This window comes from Euleptes europaea, chromosome 7, assembly GCF_029931775.1.
Source record: "Euleptes europaea isolate rEulEur1 chromosome 7, rEulEur1.hap1, whole genome shotgun sequence".
Classification (NCBI taxonomy): domain Eukaryota; kingdom Metazoa; phylum Chordata; class Lepidosauria; order Squamata; family Sphaerodactylidae; genus Euleptes; species Euleptes europaea.
The window spans coordinates 98,962,061-98,976,068 of NC_079318.1; the positions used below are offsets into that span (position 1 = coordinate 98,962,061).

The 14,008-nt window shown below is 45.1% G+C and overlaps 1 protein-coding gene across 1 annotated transcript in view; it reads left to right on the forward strand.

Moving 5' to 3' along the window:
* The first annotated feature begins 8,337 nt into the window (after positions 1-8,337).
* Positions 8,338-14,008, forward strand: part of SETDB1 (SET domain bifurcated histone lysine methyltransferase 1) — a 46,878-nt gene continuing 41,207 nt past the window's right edge. Inside the window, exons 1-2 of the mRNA XM_056853543.1 lie at positions 8,338-8,422; positions 9,893-10,118. Of these exons, the coding sequence (XP_056709521.1) occupies positions 8,338-8,422; positions 9,893-10,118 (311 nt within the window). The remainder of the gene's footprint in view (positions 8,423-9,892; positions 10,119-14,008) is intronic.

Here is a 14,008-nt window from a genome sequence, read left to right on the forward strand (position 1 = left end):
AAAAGCACCCCCATGGGAGAACATATTCACAATGAGAACAAAACCTGAGCAGGGACTGAGACTTGCTTCCAACAACATTACATGGGTAACCAATGGGGATGGACCCAGCCGACCGCCCAACAAGCAACATCTGTGACCTCTGCTTTGAGATTTTCCATGGAAGGTCTTCTTATGAGGGTTGTTTTGACTCAGGCTCTCCAGAGATGGGAAGCATGCAGTTTGGCAATTCTGCCCCAAGCCCAACGACATCCAATGTGGTGTAGTGGTTAAGAGCGGTGGATTCTAATATGGAGAACCGGGTTTGAATCCCCGCTCCTCCACATGAGCGGCAGACTCTTATCTGGAGAACAGGGTTTGATTTCCTGCTCCTCCACATGAAGCTTGCTGGGTGACCTTGGGCTAGTCACAGTTCTCTCCGAACTCTCTCAGCCCCACCTACCTCACAAGGTGTCTATTGCGGGGGGAGGGAGGGAAGGCGATTGTAAGCCAGTTTGCAACAGCAGGAACACCGGTCAACCTCCAAGAAAGTAACCATCGAAGAAGTGAATCAGTGGCCTTGGTGGTGTTGGGGAAATTAAGCCCCCCACCCACAGTAGAAGGGGGTCTATGGTTCGTCTCACTCCAAAAATGAGTCACAGAGAATTGTCAGAAAGGAATTTATTCATACAGCCACTCATCCACATTGCCGAGCATTTTCACAGGACACCTCTTAGCAGGTCGGGAAAATCTGACCAAAGTTCTGCAAGAGCTTGGAGAACACGATTCATGGGAACAAGCATGCTCAGAAGCCCAAACAATCATCAGGGAATGACTCCCGGACATACAAGCTGAAATTAGAATCAGAATTATAGAGTTGGAAGGGACCGCCAGGGTCATCTAGTCCAACCCCCTGCACAATGCAGGAAATTCACAACTACCTCCCCCGTACAACCCCAGGGACCCCTACTCCATGCCCAGAAGATGGCCAAGATGCCCTCCCTCTCATGATCTGCCTAAGGTCATAGAATCAGCATTGCTGACAGATGGCCATCTAACCTCTTCTTAAAAACCTCCAGGGAAGGAGAGCCCACCACCTCCCGAGGAAGCCTGTTCCACTGAGGAACCGCTCTAACTGTTAGAAAAATTCTGCCTAATGTCTAGACGGAAACTCTTTTGGTTTAATTTAATCCCGTTGGTTCTGGTCCAACCTTCTGGGGCAACAGAAAACAACTCGGCACCCTCCTCTTTATGACAGTCTGCCAAGGCCAATGGTGCAGGGGTCCTGGAAGAGCTGTGACTGTAATAGAAGGTATTATGAAGATTCAATGATTATTTATACATGTACCTTATGGACTTTTTTAATGAGAAATTCCTACAAATATATTAAGAAAACTATATTGTATATTCCTACAAATATACAAATATATTAAGAAAACTATATTGCATTGAGACTGCATCGAACGCTGAATGTATATTTTGTATATATTTGTTACAAGTGCTACTTATGTGTATTCCCACTTGCTTGTTTTTGCATGTTTAAACACAATATAGTTGTTGGTATTTTGTACTGTATCATTCCTGTGCTGACTTCCAAACCTCGTGGTATTGGCACGGAAGTGCTTTGATTTTGGGTAGCCTCCAGGTACTAGCTGGAGATCACCTGCTATTATAAGTGATCTCCAGCCGATAGACATCAGTTCCCCTGGAGAAAATGGCCGCTTTGGCCATTGGACTCTATGGCATTGAAGTCCCTCCCCTCCCCAAACCCCTCCCTCCTCAGGCTCTGCCCCAAAAACCTCCCACCGATAGCGAAGAGGGACCTGGTAACCCTAGTGTAGAGCTTGCTGTAAGTAGGATCTTGCTATGTAATTTTGCGCCATTTAATGTGTCATGTTAATCCTTATGCTTTGCTTCAGTTCTGTTTTTAGACTTCTGGTTGGTTTCAGACTTCTACAATCCTAATCCTCCTGCGTTGTTTATTGAATGTCCCGTCGGTTGACTGTATTGACTCATTCTGTGTAATCCGCCTTGGGCCCTAGTGAGAAAGACAGACTATAAATAATGCAAATAAATATCATCATCATCATTCCTTTATTGGCATAAAAACACAATCTAAAAGGTTACAAAAGGAATGGAAATGTTACAAAGTGCCCTTTATAATATGGTAAAAAGGCAGTTCCATTGAGAAATAGTTAATTAATAAAGGTGCAAGTACCGGGTCATTCCTGACCCATGGGGTGACGTCACATCCCGACGTTTCCTAGGCAGACTTTGTTTATGGGGTGGTTTGCCACTGCCTTCCCCAGTCACCTTCCCTTTACCCCCAGCAAGCTGGGGACTCATTTTACCGACCTCGGAAGGACGGAAGTCTGAGTCGACCTTGAGCCGGCTACCTGAAACTGTAAGACTTCAGCACCTCGTTGTGTTTCTTTCATAGGGAACTTCACTCCAGACGTAGTCGCGAGTTTAAAAGTTTTATTAAGAAAGCCAGTGAGTTCAGTAGGTCAATAGAAACATAAGGCTAGAATACAGACATGGGGAAACACCAGTACATTTATAGGGTACATACAATAGGATTGATTAGGTTCAGGGCATAATACAAAAGGACAAGGTGCGGCAGAGTTGTCTTGATGGCTCAGATACAAGGAAACAATACGGAAGGTAACTGCCGGTAACTACTCATTGAAAAACCCATACAAGAAACTAACGCGTGAAATACTTCCGTCAGGATCGAAACTCAGGTTGTGAGCAGAGCTTTTGACTGCAGTACTGCAGCTTTCCACTCTGCGCCACGGGGCTCCTGATAGTTAATTAATACTGCCATCTAATTAGCTGTTTGGCGGGCTTTTAAAAGAAACTTTAAAAACTGCCACCATCTCCAATATTTGGGGCGGACGATTGTTCAATAAATAGAAAACGTTAAGAGAGTCTGAGACATTCAGTCTATTTACCAACAGGGGGCTTAATAGTTCATTACGAGATTCTGTATAGAACCTGCAGTAAAATAAAACGTGAGCAACTGTTTCGATACAATTATTTTCACAAGGGCAAAGCCTGTCAAACAGAGGGATTTTCCCAAATCTGCCTTTGAGCAGCGCAGATGGCAAAACATTAAATCTGGCGAGAGATAGCTCTACCTTGAGATGGATCACACAGGTGAGATAAGTGTGGGGAGGGCTGGTAAACGTCAAAGGGTACCTGTCATGGGTCAGCCTGCTGAAGCATCTGCCAGAGATCAGTCTGCTGAGGCTTCCTCAGGAGCAGAAGATCTGGGAACGGCTGCCAGTGATGGGGAGGAACCATAGCAGGCAGAGCAGGTGCAGGCAGTTGAGGGTGCTCCATGCCTACAACCACCCAGGGCAGAAGACTCACCTGGCCCCAGCAGCAGTCCCCTACCACCGCTGCAGCGGCGACGCCAAAGGGGCAGAACTCTCCTCCTCCAGCGCAGGAGAAGTGCTAGATTGCAAGCATTTCCAAGAGCCCTGCCAGCTGACGACAGTGAAGATGATGAGCGAGGGCTGCTGAGTCACCTCAATCACCTGAAAAAGAAGAACCCAGGTTGTCAGAATGATAGTGTTCTAGCAAAAAAAACCCAACCTATTATAATGTAAATCAAGTTGCAAACTGTAAGTTGCAAGTTTTGTTGTTACTACCCTCCTGGGCGAACCTAAGGAGAAAAAAACCTCAGTTCCCAACCTCCAGGACTGGCCTGGAGAAAAAAATTCTCTGTTGCCGCCCTCCAGGAATGGCCTGGAGGAAAGAGTGTCTGCCAATCTCAAGGGCTTCTCTAGACTGAAATCCTGTGGTTGCCAACCTCCAGGGCTTGTATTATAACAAAAACAATCTATTATAATCTTTACCAGGTTTTCATATTAAGGTTGCACATTTAATGACGATATTCCTACGCTATGTGCTCTTACTACAACTATAATGCTAAACATGAACTAACTCAATGTTATACACACAAAATCTCCCACATATATGCAATACAAATATCACATAATAGATCAGTCATAATACAAAATCGCGAAGTCAGAGGGTATTGTCTCCATATGTAACAAGTAAAGTCCATGAACCATATCACTATTACTTCTCAAATTAAATGTTCATATTTACTGTTGTTTTTTCCAGACATGTCCTTGTGTAAAGTTCTTTTCTTTACAGGTTACCGGTTGGTTGTTCCTGTTTCGAAGATTTCTTCCTCAGAAGATGCACACATGGATGCTTAATGCGAGCTCGAGTTTTACTCTCAGTTTGCCCAAAGCTTTTCCCTTCCTTACTGGTGGAACGTGTCTGCAACAAAACTTGCAACCTAGCCTGGATGGCCCAGGCTAGCCTGATCTCGTCAGATCTCAGAAGCTAAGCAGGGTCGGCCCTGGTTAGTATTTGGATGGGAGACCACCAAGCAATACCAGGGCTGCTGTGCAGAGGAAGGCACTGGCAAACCACCTCTGTTAGTCTCTTGCCATGAAAACCCCAAAAGGGGTTGCCATAAGTCGGCTGTGACTTGACGGCACTTTACACACACACACAGGATGTTTTTGCTAGAGTCAGAGGAATCAGCAACAGCTGGGTCCTCTTAGCCTTATTTAAGCAAGCATTAGCAGCAAGGCTGATGTGGGAACAACTTGTGGTTTTTGCTCCATATTACCTGTGAGTTACCTGCTTGGACCCGTGTGTATCTTGGACTTTGGACTGGACTTTGACTATTCTTTAGCACTGTTTACCGGCTTCTGACCCATGGCTTATTTAGGAACTTGGACTGGACTGGGACCCTGCTCTTGGATTACGTGCTGGCTATTTGTACCTGGACTCTCTTGATACCTCGGTTGTGAACTCAGATTGCTATTGACTACGCTCCTCTCCCTTTGGCCCTGGGACCTGACAGTACCCCTAAATTTAATAGGGACCATGTTTTATTAGCAGCACTAAATAAAATAAATGTTTGCAGACTATTGAAAGCAATGGGGAAGGACAACATGGAATCATAGAATCACAAGAGTTGGAAGGGACCACCAGGGTCATCTAGTCCAACCCCCTGCACAATACTGGAAATTCACAACTACCCCCCCACACACCCCAGTGACCCCACGCACCCCAGTGACCCAGTGCCAATTCCGACCATCAGAGGTCACCTCGCTCTCCCCCTGTGTGTTCCCCGCGTTTTGCCCGCATTTTCAGGGACCTGTTTTATCTCAAATTTGAAAACGCGGGCAAAACACAGCGAAACGCAGGGGGGGGGGGCGAGGCAACCTCTGACAGTCGGAAACGGCACGCAGAATCAAAACAAAGACCCGAAGCTGTCGGAAGGGTTACCGCGAGGGAAACAGCCATGAATAAAAGGCCACCGGCTAGTGAAAATAAAGCCAGTAACCAGATTTTGTCTCGAATTATTATTTCCTTGATGAAAATAAGGACAATTCTCTGTTTCTAGCAGTTGTATCCACCATGTAGCCATCAGTGGGACAGCCAGGGATTTCTTGAGCCCCTATCCATCCTAGGGTTGCCAGGTCCCTCTTCGCCACCGGCGGGAGATTTTTGGGGCGGAGCCTGAAGAGGGCGGGGTTTGGGGAGGGACTTCAATACCATAGAGTCCAATTGACAAAGCAGCCATTTTTCTCCAGGTGATCTGATCTCTATCGGCTGGAGATCAGTTGAATTAACAGGAGATCTCCTGCTACTACCTGGCAGTTGGCAACCCTAATCCATCCCCAAGTAACATTTATGCCCTGCTTGCTAGTTTCCCCGTGACATCTGACTGGCCACCGCTGAAAACAGGGTGCCGGACTTTGTGGATCACAATCTGGCAAGAATCAATTATTGAATTCACTGCTAGGTCTATCGGCTGTACCCGTTTGGGTTCTTAAATGGGAGAGGTCAGCCACAGAGTATGGACATTGCTCTCCCCTTTAGGTGTTGGCGCAAAGTGCTCACCCAGTAGTAAAAGCTCGAGCTGAGAAGTTCACCTAGTCTAGGACACTTGAGGATTGGGAAGTTCTCATGAACTCATTATGCATACAACCTCTATAGTTTTTAATGACACCACGGTGTAGTGAAGAGGCCAGAGTACAGCCATCTTGGGTTAAATCAGCACAACTTCAGCACTTTCTGTCTTTATTCCTTGTTTACTGGGAAAATATGTGTTGGCTGGCATGCTTATCTAAAATTCAGCAAGTTTAGAGAAAAACACGCAGTGTGCTAGGACTGAGTTGGCTGAGGGGGGCAATAATACACAGTACATGGAAGAAGTTATAACTTACAATTGCTTATTGTTAGACCAAAATCATCTGGATGGCACGTGATCATTGCCCAATTATGGGCAGAAGGATGTGTGCATGTGCTTATAATAAAAAAACCAAATAAGGCTTAAAGAAGGTGGACTTAGTAAAAACATGTGATCCTTTTGCGAACATTGTATAAAAGACCTGAGAGGGTGGGTGTGCACTGGAATTCGGGGGTTTATAACCCTGACTTCACCTTTATTCGAATAAAGCATTTTTTAAAAAAAACTTTTTAGTCTGGAATCCAGCTAGTTGTGTAAATTGGGAGTGACACACCCCGGGCCAAGAGGCCTGGGCCTATTCGGACTACAACGGCGTTACTGAGGAAGAACTGCAAAAGAAAAATTATCTCATCCAATTAGGCATCAGCAAGCAGCGACGTATTCACGCAGCTGAAAAACTGTGCCCAGCTTCTTGTAGCTACACGGAGGGTGAGCTCATCTTATCCGCACTCAAGTCTGGACGCGGCCCCTGGAGGAACTCTCTTTAGGATTGCACTGTTAGCTCCTTTACTTAAGTCCCTCTGAGCTGTTCTCTCTCTCCTTTCAGCTTGTCCTCTAACGATGAGAATGCATGAAAACAGAAAAGGGGGGACGTCCACCCGCCTTGCAGAATCCTTTTTTTAAAAAAATAATTTTTTTATTATTTTTCCAGAGTGACAGTACCCCAGAGATCTCCTGGTAATAATTGGCTTCCAGACTGCCAGGGAAGGAATTTCTGCCTAGCTACAAGCCTGCTCTGTGCACTGGGTCACTGGGCTAAGAGTCATGGAGCATCAGAGTGAACGATAAACAACGAAAGGAGAAACTGGATGAAACTGCAACTGTACTGAGTCGCCTTTCCGTCTGTAATACAATCAGATATGCATAACTTGTTGATGTATCGTCATAACTTGAATTTGGATAAATATCTCTTCCCCAGTATAATCGGGACTCAGAGATTTCTGCCCATTCGGGCCTCTGAGTGAGCAGCTGCAAATAAACTGTTTCCTTGATAACGAACTTGGGTCTCCCTCTCCCCCGCGAACCCCTGTTTTACTGCAACACCAGAATTATTAATCACATCGTTTAACAATTGACATAAACAATAAAAAGTAAAAACAAATAGGAAACACTGTTAAAGATATTTGTGTATAATCAAAGACCTATTGACTTCCCCTACACCTCCCTCCAACTTGTGATCAATTAGTAATCTCTTTTGCATAAAATTCTAATCCTGATATTGTTGCTAATATAATTGACATAAAACAATTGACATAAACAATAAAAAGTAAAAACAAATAGGAAACACTGTTAAAGACATTTGTGTATAATCAAAGACCTATTGACTTCCCCTACACCTCCCTCCAACTTGTGATCAATTAGTAATCTCTTTTGCATAAAATTATAATCCTGATATTGTTGCTAATATAATTGACATAAAACAATTGACATAAACAATAAAAAGTAAAAACAAATAGGAAACACTGTTAAAGATATCTGTGTATAATCAAAGACCTATTGACTTCCCCTACACCTCCCTCCAACTTGTGATCAATTAGTAATCTCTTTTGCATAAAATTCTAATCCTGATATTGTTGCTAATATAACGGACATAAAACAATTGACATAAACAATAAAAAGTAAAAACAAATAGGAAACACTGTTAAAGATATTTGTGTATAATCAAAGACCTATTGACTTCCCCTACACCTCCCTCCAACTTGATAAATTAGTAATGTAGTGCCCTAATTAAGTTAGTTTATAGAGAAAACATATATGCTGTCACATATATGCATATTCACATAGCATAACACACACACATATATAGATTCTTATGTACAGATCTAAAATCACTTTGCATTATGGGTAACATGTACTTTGGTCAAGCTACATTCATTGCTGAGAAGCCTGGCTTTTTACAGTAATCTCTTTTGCATAAAATTCTAACCCTGTTTTTGTTGCTAATATAATATTTTATTAGCAGTTAGTACTATTGCCTTGCAGAATCCTGATGGGAATAATTTAAACCGGGGGGGGGAAAGCAAAAATAATAATAATAATAATAATAATAAACCCTGCAAAAGGTGCATTAAAAGATGAATGGCAGAGGCCCTTTAAATGACTCGGCCAAGAAACCTGCCCCTTGCCACGTGCACGCTCTCTTCCCCCGGAAGCACGCTGGTCGGACTTCCGCTTTTTGTCCCACCCCCCTTCTCCTCTCCAGGCTGAGTTGGTTTCTGGGGGGGGGGGAAGCAATCAGGGGGAGAGGTGAGGATGGGGGGGGAGAGGTGAGGATGGGGGGGGGAGAGGTGAGGATGGGGGGGGGAGAGGTGAGGATGGGGGGGGAGAGGTGAGGATGGGGGGGGGAGAGGTGAGGATGGGGGGGGAGGGAGCGAGGCAGCCCCCACCCGGGGGGGGGTTGGGCACACTCTTAGCTCCTGGGGTTGCCAACCTCCCAGAGGGACCTAGAGAAACCTCCAGGGGGAGATCAGTTGTCCTGGAGGAAATGGCTGCTTTGCAGGGGGGGGGGGTCCTGTGGCATGGCAACCCCGCTGTGCCCCCTCCACCAGGCACCAACCTCCAACCTCCAGGGATCTCCTAAACTGGAGCAGGGGCAAAAAAATAAAAAGTGGGGGGGGGCAGGGAGAGAAGTTGCCCAGCGTGACTCTCTAGGGATCCCCCAGATCTCTATGATACCATAGAAACCAGGGCATTCCTAGACTGCTGCCACATGGCTTCTCAGCACAGCCAGAAGTGATGTCATGCAACATTGCTCCGCCCCCTCCCCTGTTTTTTGTTTTTTTTTGCTCTAAAGATGAACGGTGGGGATTGGGGAAGGGGGTGGCGGAACTGTGCATGAGATCTCTGGGGATGGAGGATGTGGGGGGAGGTGGAGTGCATTCTTGGGGGTGGGGTGGGGGGTTCAGGCTGTGTCTGTAGGGCGGTTAACAGTGTCGTTAGACCTGGTAAGAGTGAATTGTGTGCGGCATGTGTGTGAATTGGACAGAGGCTTGGAGTTGCCTTCCCAGCATTCTGAAGAATGCAATTTCAGGCCCCTTTCGATGCACTTTGTGGCTGTAAATCCCACTTGCAAACGATTGCTAAAGGGCATTATTCAGTCTCTGAATGCACACTTGAATGGTGAGATTGTTAGTTTGATAACCTATCACAGTGGATGCTTTGGTGGCCGGATGCAGAGAAACAGTGTGCAAATGTGCAATGGTTGCCTTGGGGTGGATGCTGTGCTTGTGGGGAGTGCCTGCAGGAAGACCATTAATTTGATGCCTTGTGTGTGGGGGGGAGGATGCTCTGTGCATATGGTTGCCAGCCTTCAGGTGGTGCCTGGAGATCTCCTGGAATTACAGCTCATCTCCAGACAACAGAGATCAGTTTCCTTGGAGAAAAATGCTGTTTTGCTGGATGGACTGTATGACATTATGCCCCATCGAGGTCCCTCCCCAAACCCTGCCCTCCGTGGGCCCCACCCCTAGAGCACCAGGAATTCCCCAACCCAGAGTTGGCAACACTGTGTGCATGCGCTGTACAAAAGAAAGACTGGGCAACAGAGGAGGGGGTTGCCGTCCTCATAAGGAAGAAGCCGTTCAGGTGCCACGTCTGAGGCTCTCCCCTCCCCCTTATTCCCCGCTGCAGTTTCTGCCGCAATGGCAGACTCACAGGACATGCTGGAGCTGCAGCGCGAGGTGATGGAGGAGCTGGGCATCTCCATGGAGGAGCTCCGGCTGTTCATCGACGAGGAGCTGGAGAAGTCGGAGCTGGTCCGGCGGCGGAAGGAGGAGTTAAAGCGGCTGGAGGATTACGTGAAAGTGAAGGAGGACGAAGTGGCTCACGTGGACCAGCTCCTTGAAGATGCCGTGAAGTAAGCACTGGGCCGTTTATTTAACATGGGAACATAGAGCTGGAAGGGGCCTCAAGGGCCATCTAGTCCAATCCCCTGCACAATGCAGGAAATTCACAACTACCTCCCCACCCCACACCCCCAGTGACCCCATCTCCATGCCCAGAAGATGGCAAAAAAGATCCCTGGCCAATCTGGGGTCCCTTCCTGACCCCAAAGTGGTAGATCAGCGTTACCCTGGGCTTGTAAGAAAGGGCTACAGTAGCCGAGCACTGATGTAGCCCTTCCTGCCCTCCCTATCACAATCTGCCCAAGTTCACAGAATCAGCCTTGCTGTCAGATGGCCAGCTAGCCTCTGCTTAACAACCTTGAACAAAGAACATAAGAAAGGCCATGCTGGATCAGATTGAGGCCCATTGAGTCCAGCAGTCTGTTCACACAGGTGCCTATAGGAAGCCCACAAACAAGACAACTGCAGCAGCATTCTCCTGCCCATGTTCCACAGCACGTAATGTAATAGGCCTGCTCCTCTGATCCTGGAGAGAATTGGTTTGCATCATGATTAGTATCCGTTTTGACTAGCAGCCATGGATAGCCCTATCCTCTGTGAACACGTCCATTCCCCTCTTAAAGCCTTCCAAGTTGGCAGCCATGACCACATCCTGGGGCAGGGAGTTCCACAATTTCACTATGCGTTGTGTTTCTGTTTTGAATCTCTCACCCTTCACGAGTGAAGGAGAGCCTACCACCTCCCCAGGAAGTGTTCTACTGAGGAACTGCTCTACCTGATTTATTTATTCATGGAAAACATTGATTCATTGCCTTTCTTCCTTTTGGAGGTCTAGGTGGCTTATAATGTAAATGAAATACATAGATTATATAAAAGTACATAAAACCAAAATTTAAAATCACAGTTTAGGACTGCTTTAATCAAACCCAGTCCTAAATAAAATCTTGTTCACCTGCCTCCTAAAGATCAAGAGTGAGGGGGTCAGGTGCACTTCCTTGGGGAGGATGTTCCACAATTGTGGGGCTGCCTCCTAGAAGGCCCTTTATCGTGTGCTGCACCAAAAGAGCATCTTTGATTGATGGGACAGTCAGGAGGGCCTCTCTTTTTGACCTTAATTTATTTATCTGTGGATAGAACACACTTTTATGCAACGCAGTGATTTGTTTTAAAGATTTATATTCAGTCTTTCCCAAAGGGCTCAAGGTAGCTTACAAAAGATATGCGTTTCTGTGCACGTGTTTCAATATAAATTTACTAATTTATTTGCCCATAATATAAGTAATTTTAGCACATCAACAGCTGCTGTTAAGACTCATTGAACTTCAACACATGAAGCTACCTTATACCAAATCAGACCTTTTGGTCCATCAAGGTCAAGACTGTCTACTCAGACTGGCAGCGGCTCTCCAGGGTCTCACGCAGACGTCTGTCACATCCTTTGCCATATCCAGTTGATAAAAGCAGGAAGTGGCATTAGTGTCTCATCCCAGGTACTGGCAAAGGATATCAGATTGTCACAGATTTCTCTTTTAAGAGATACTAAGCAATCGAGTCTAAGGGCACTCAGTAGGGCACAGTGCACCTGAGCATACTGAAAAACTCCCTCCCTCTTTTAAAATATTTTTTAAAAAATCAGTAAAAAGGAGGCTGGATACAAAGCTTTACAAATTCATTTTTGATTCTACAAACAAATCATGTAGACATTGTTAAGTTCAATTCACCATCCTAGTCATAACAACACAGCATTTATCAAATGTATCTTTTACCATGCAACATACAGGTTAGTTTCTTCAACTGTCCACATTCCTTTCATTTCTCCAAATACTCCTCTTTATTTGGAGTTCTGCTCCTTTTCCAGTATCTAGCAAAGGCTAATCTTGCAGAAGTTATGTCAGTTAAAACAAATTGAGTATTTTTGGGAAGAAGGTCTACCTAATTCACCAGGAGATATTTATGAGAGAAAGGTAACGCTTTACTGTTTCTTGAGAAATAGCTCTAGAAATAGTTTCCCAAACCTTTTTCTCACCAAAAGAAGAACTAGTTCTTTGGAATATATTCTCGAACCAAAATAATTGGGTTCTTAGGCTACGTGTCTTTTTTTAATATTCAAGCAGGGAATGGCAGGGTACAAGCTTGGTCAAGCTTTGTAAGTTACTCTGAGTTCAAAATCCAACCTTTCCCTCTGTGAGTCTTATGCTCTCAGGCAAAGTCTCTTTGCAACCTGTGACGAAGTTCAGACTGTTGTTTTCCAAAAGACTGGTCAAGAGTTCATATGTCTTGGCTTCCTCCCTTTTCTTCTGAATTTCAGAAGAAACGGAAACACTATTATGATTAAATTGAAACTAATTTAGTAAGGCAGGAAAAATAAAAGATATTTCTTAGATTAGAAAAATAGCATATATGCAATAGATTAAATGAATAAAACAATAGATTTGTTTGGAAATGTTAGAGGAGATATAGTATGAAGTATAGATAATTTGGAAGATAAGTATAGATAATAAATATAGTGATTAATTTTTACCAATCGAGGACAGGGTAAATATAATTCTGGTTCTGTCAGTATATTGTGGAATGTTAGCATGGGACCTTGAATAGATTTTAACTAAACTACTTTTGTGTAAATTATAAATAGATTGTATTAGAAGGCAATATATCTATATATACCGATGTCCTTGGAACCTTGAGTTAGTATGTGTGTAATTTGATATAAATTTTTAATAAAATAGTATTAAAATATATATCTTGGCTTCCTCCCAATGCCAAGGAATGCTATCAGACTCTAAAGGTTCTGAACATGAGGCGTTTCGGCTAGCATCAGCCTGTGACAAGCTCAGGATCAATCTGAGTGGTCATCCAGATGTTCTGCTTTGCAAAAATGATGCCCAGAAGCATTAGCCATTCCTAAAGGATCTTATTTATTTTATGAAAACTTTTGTATCCCACCTTTGCTCGCGGTTCAAGGTGACTTACGATAACAGTAAGAATTTTTTCAGCTGAAACCAAAAATAGAATAGCAAGCCCCAAATCTGTCCCCTCCTTAAAAGAAGCCTGCCATTCAAATCATCTCCAAAGCCCTGGCAAACAGGCAGTCCTTGCAGCGCCTCCTGAAGATCTCCAAGGAGTGGACCCCCCCCACACACACACACACCTCTTTAGGCAGCCCGTTCCACAGTGCTGGAGCCACACTGAAAAAGGCCCAGGCTCTGGTTGCTGCCAGACGGGCCACCCTGAGCGGTGGGATAGAAGAAGAAGAAGAGTAGATGGTTTTTATATGCCGACTTTCTTTACCTTTTAAGGAGAATCAAACCGGCTTACAGTCTCCTTCCCTTCCTCTCCCCACAACACGCACCTGGTGAGGTAGGAGGGGGTAAGAGAGTTCAGAGAGAACTGTGACTATCCCAAGGGTGCCCAGCAGGCTTCGTGCGTAGGAGTGGGGAAACCAACCCAGTTCAGATTAGAGTCGGCTGCTCATGTGGAGGAGGGGAATCGAACCCAGTTCTCCAGATTAGAATCCAATGCTCTTAACCACAACACCATGCTTGATGACCAGCAGATGGCTGCCTGACAACCATAGCTGGTGCACAGGGACATATGGAGGGAGACAGTCCTTCAATTACGTGGGTCCCGGGTCATGGAGGGCTTTAAAGGTCATAACCAGCTCCTTGAATTGAACACATAATTAAATTGTGGAACTCCCTGCCCCAGGATGTGTTGATGGCTGCCAACTTGGAAGGCTTGAAGAGGGGAGTGGACATGTTCATGGAGGAGAGGGCTATCCATGGCTACTAGTCCAAATGGATACTAGTCATGATGCATCCTTAGTCTCTCCAGGATGAGAGGATCATGCCTGTTATATTAGGTGCTGTGAAATACAGGCAGGATGGTGCTGCTGCAGCCATCT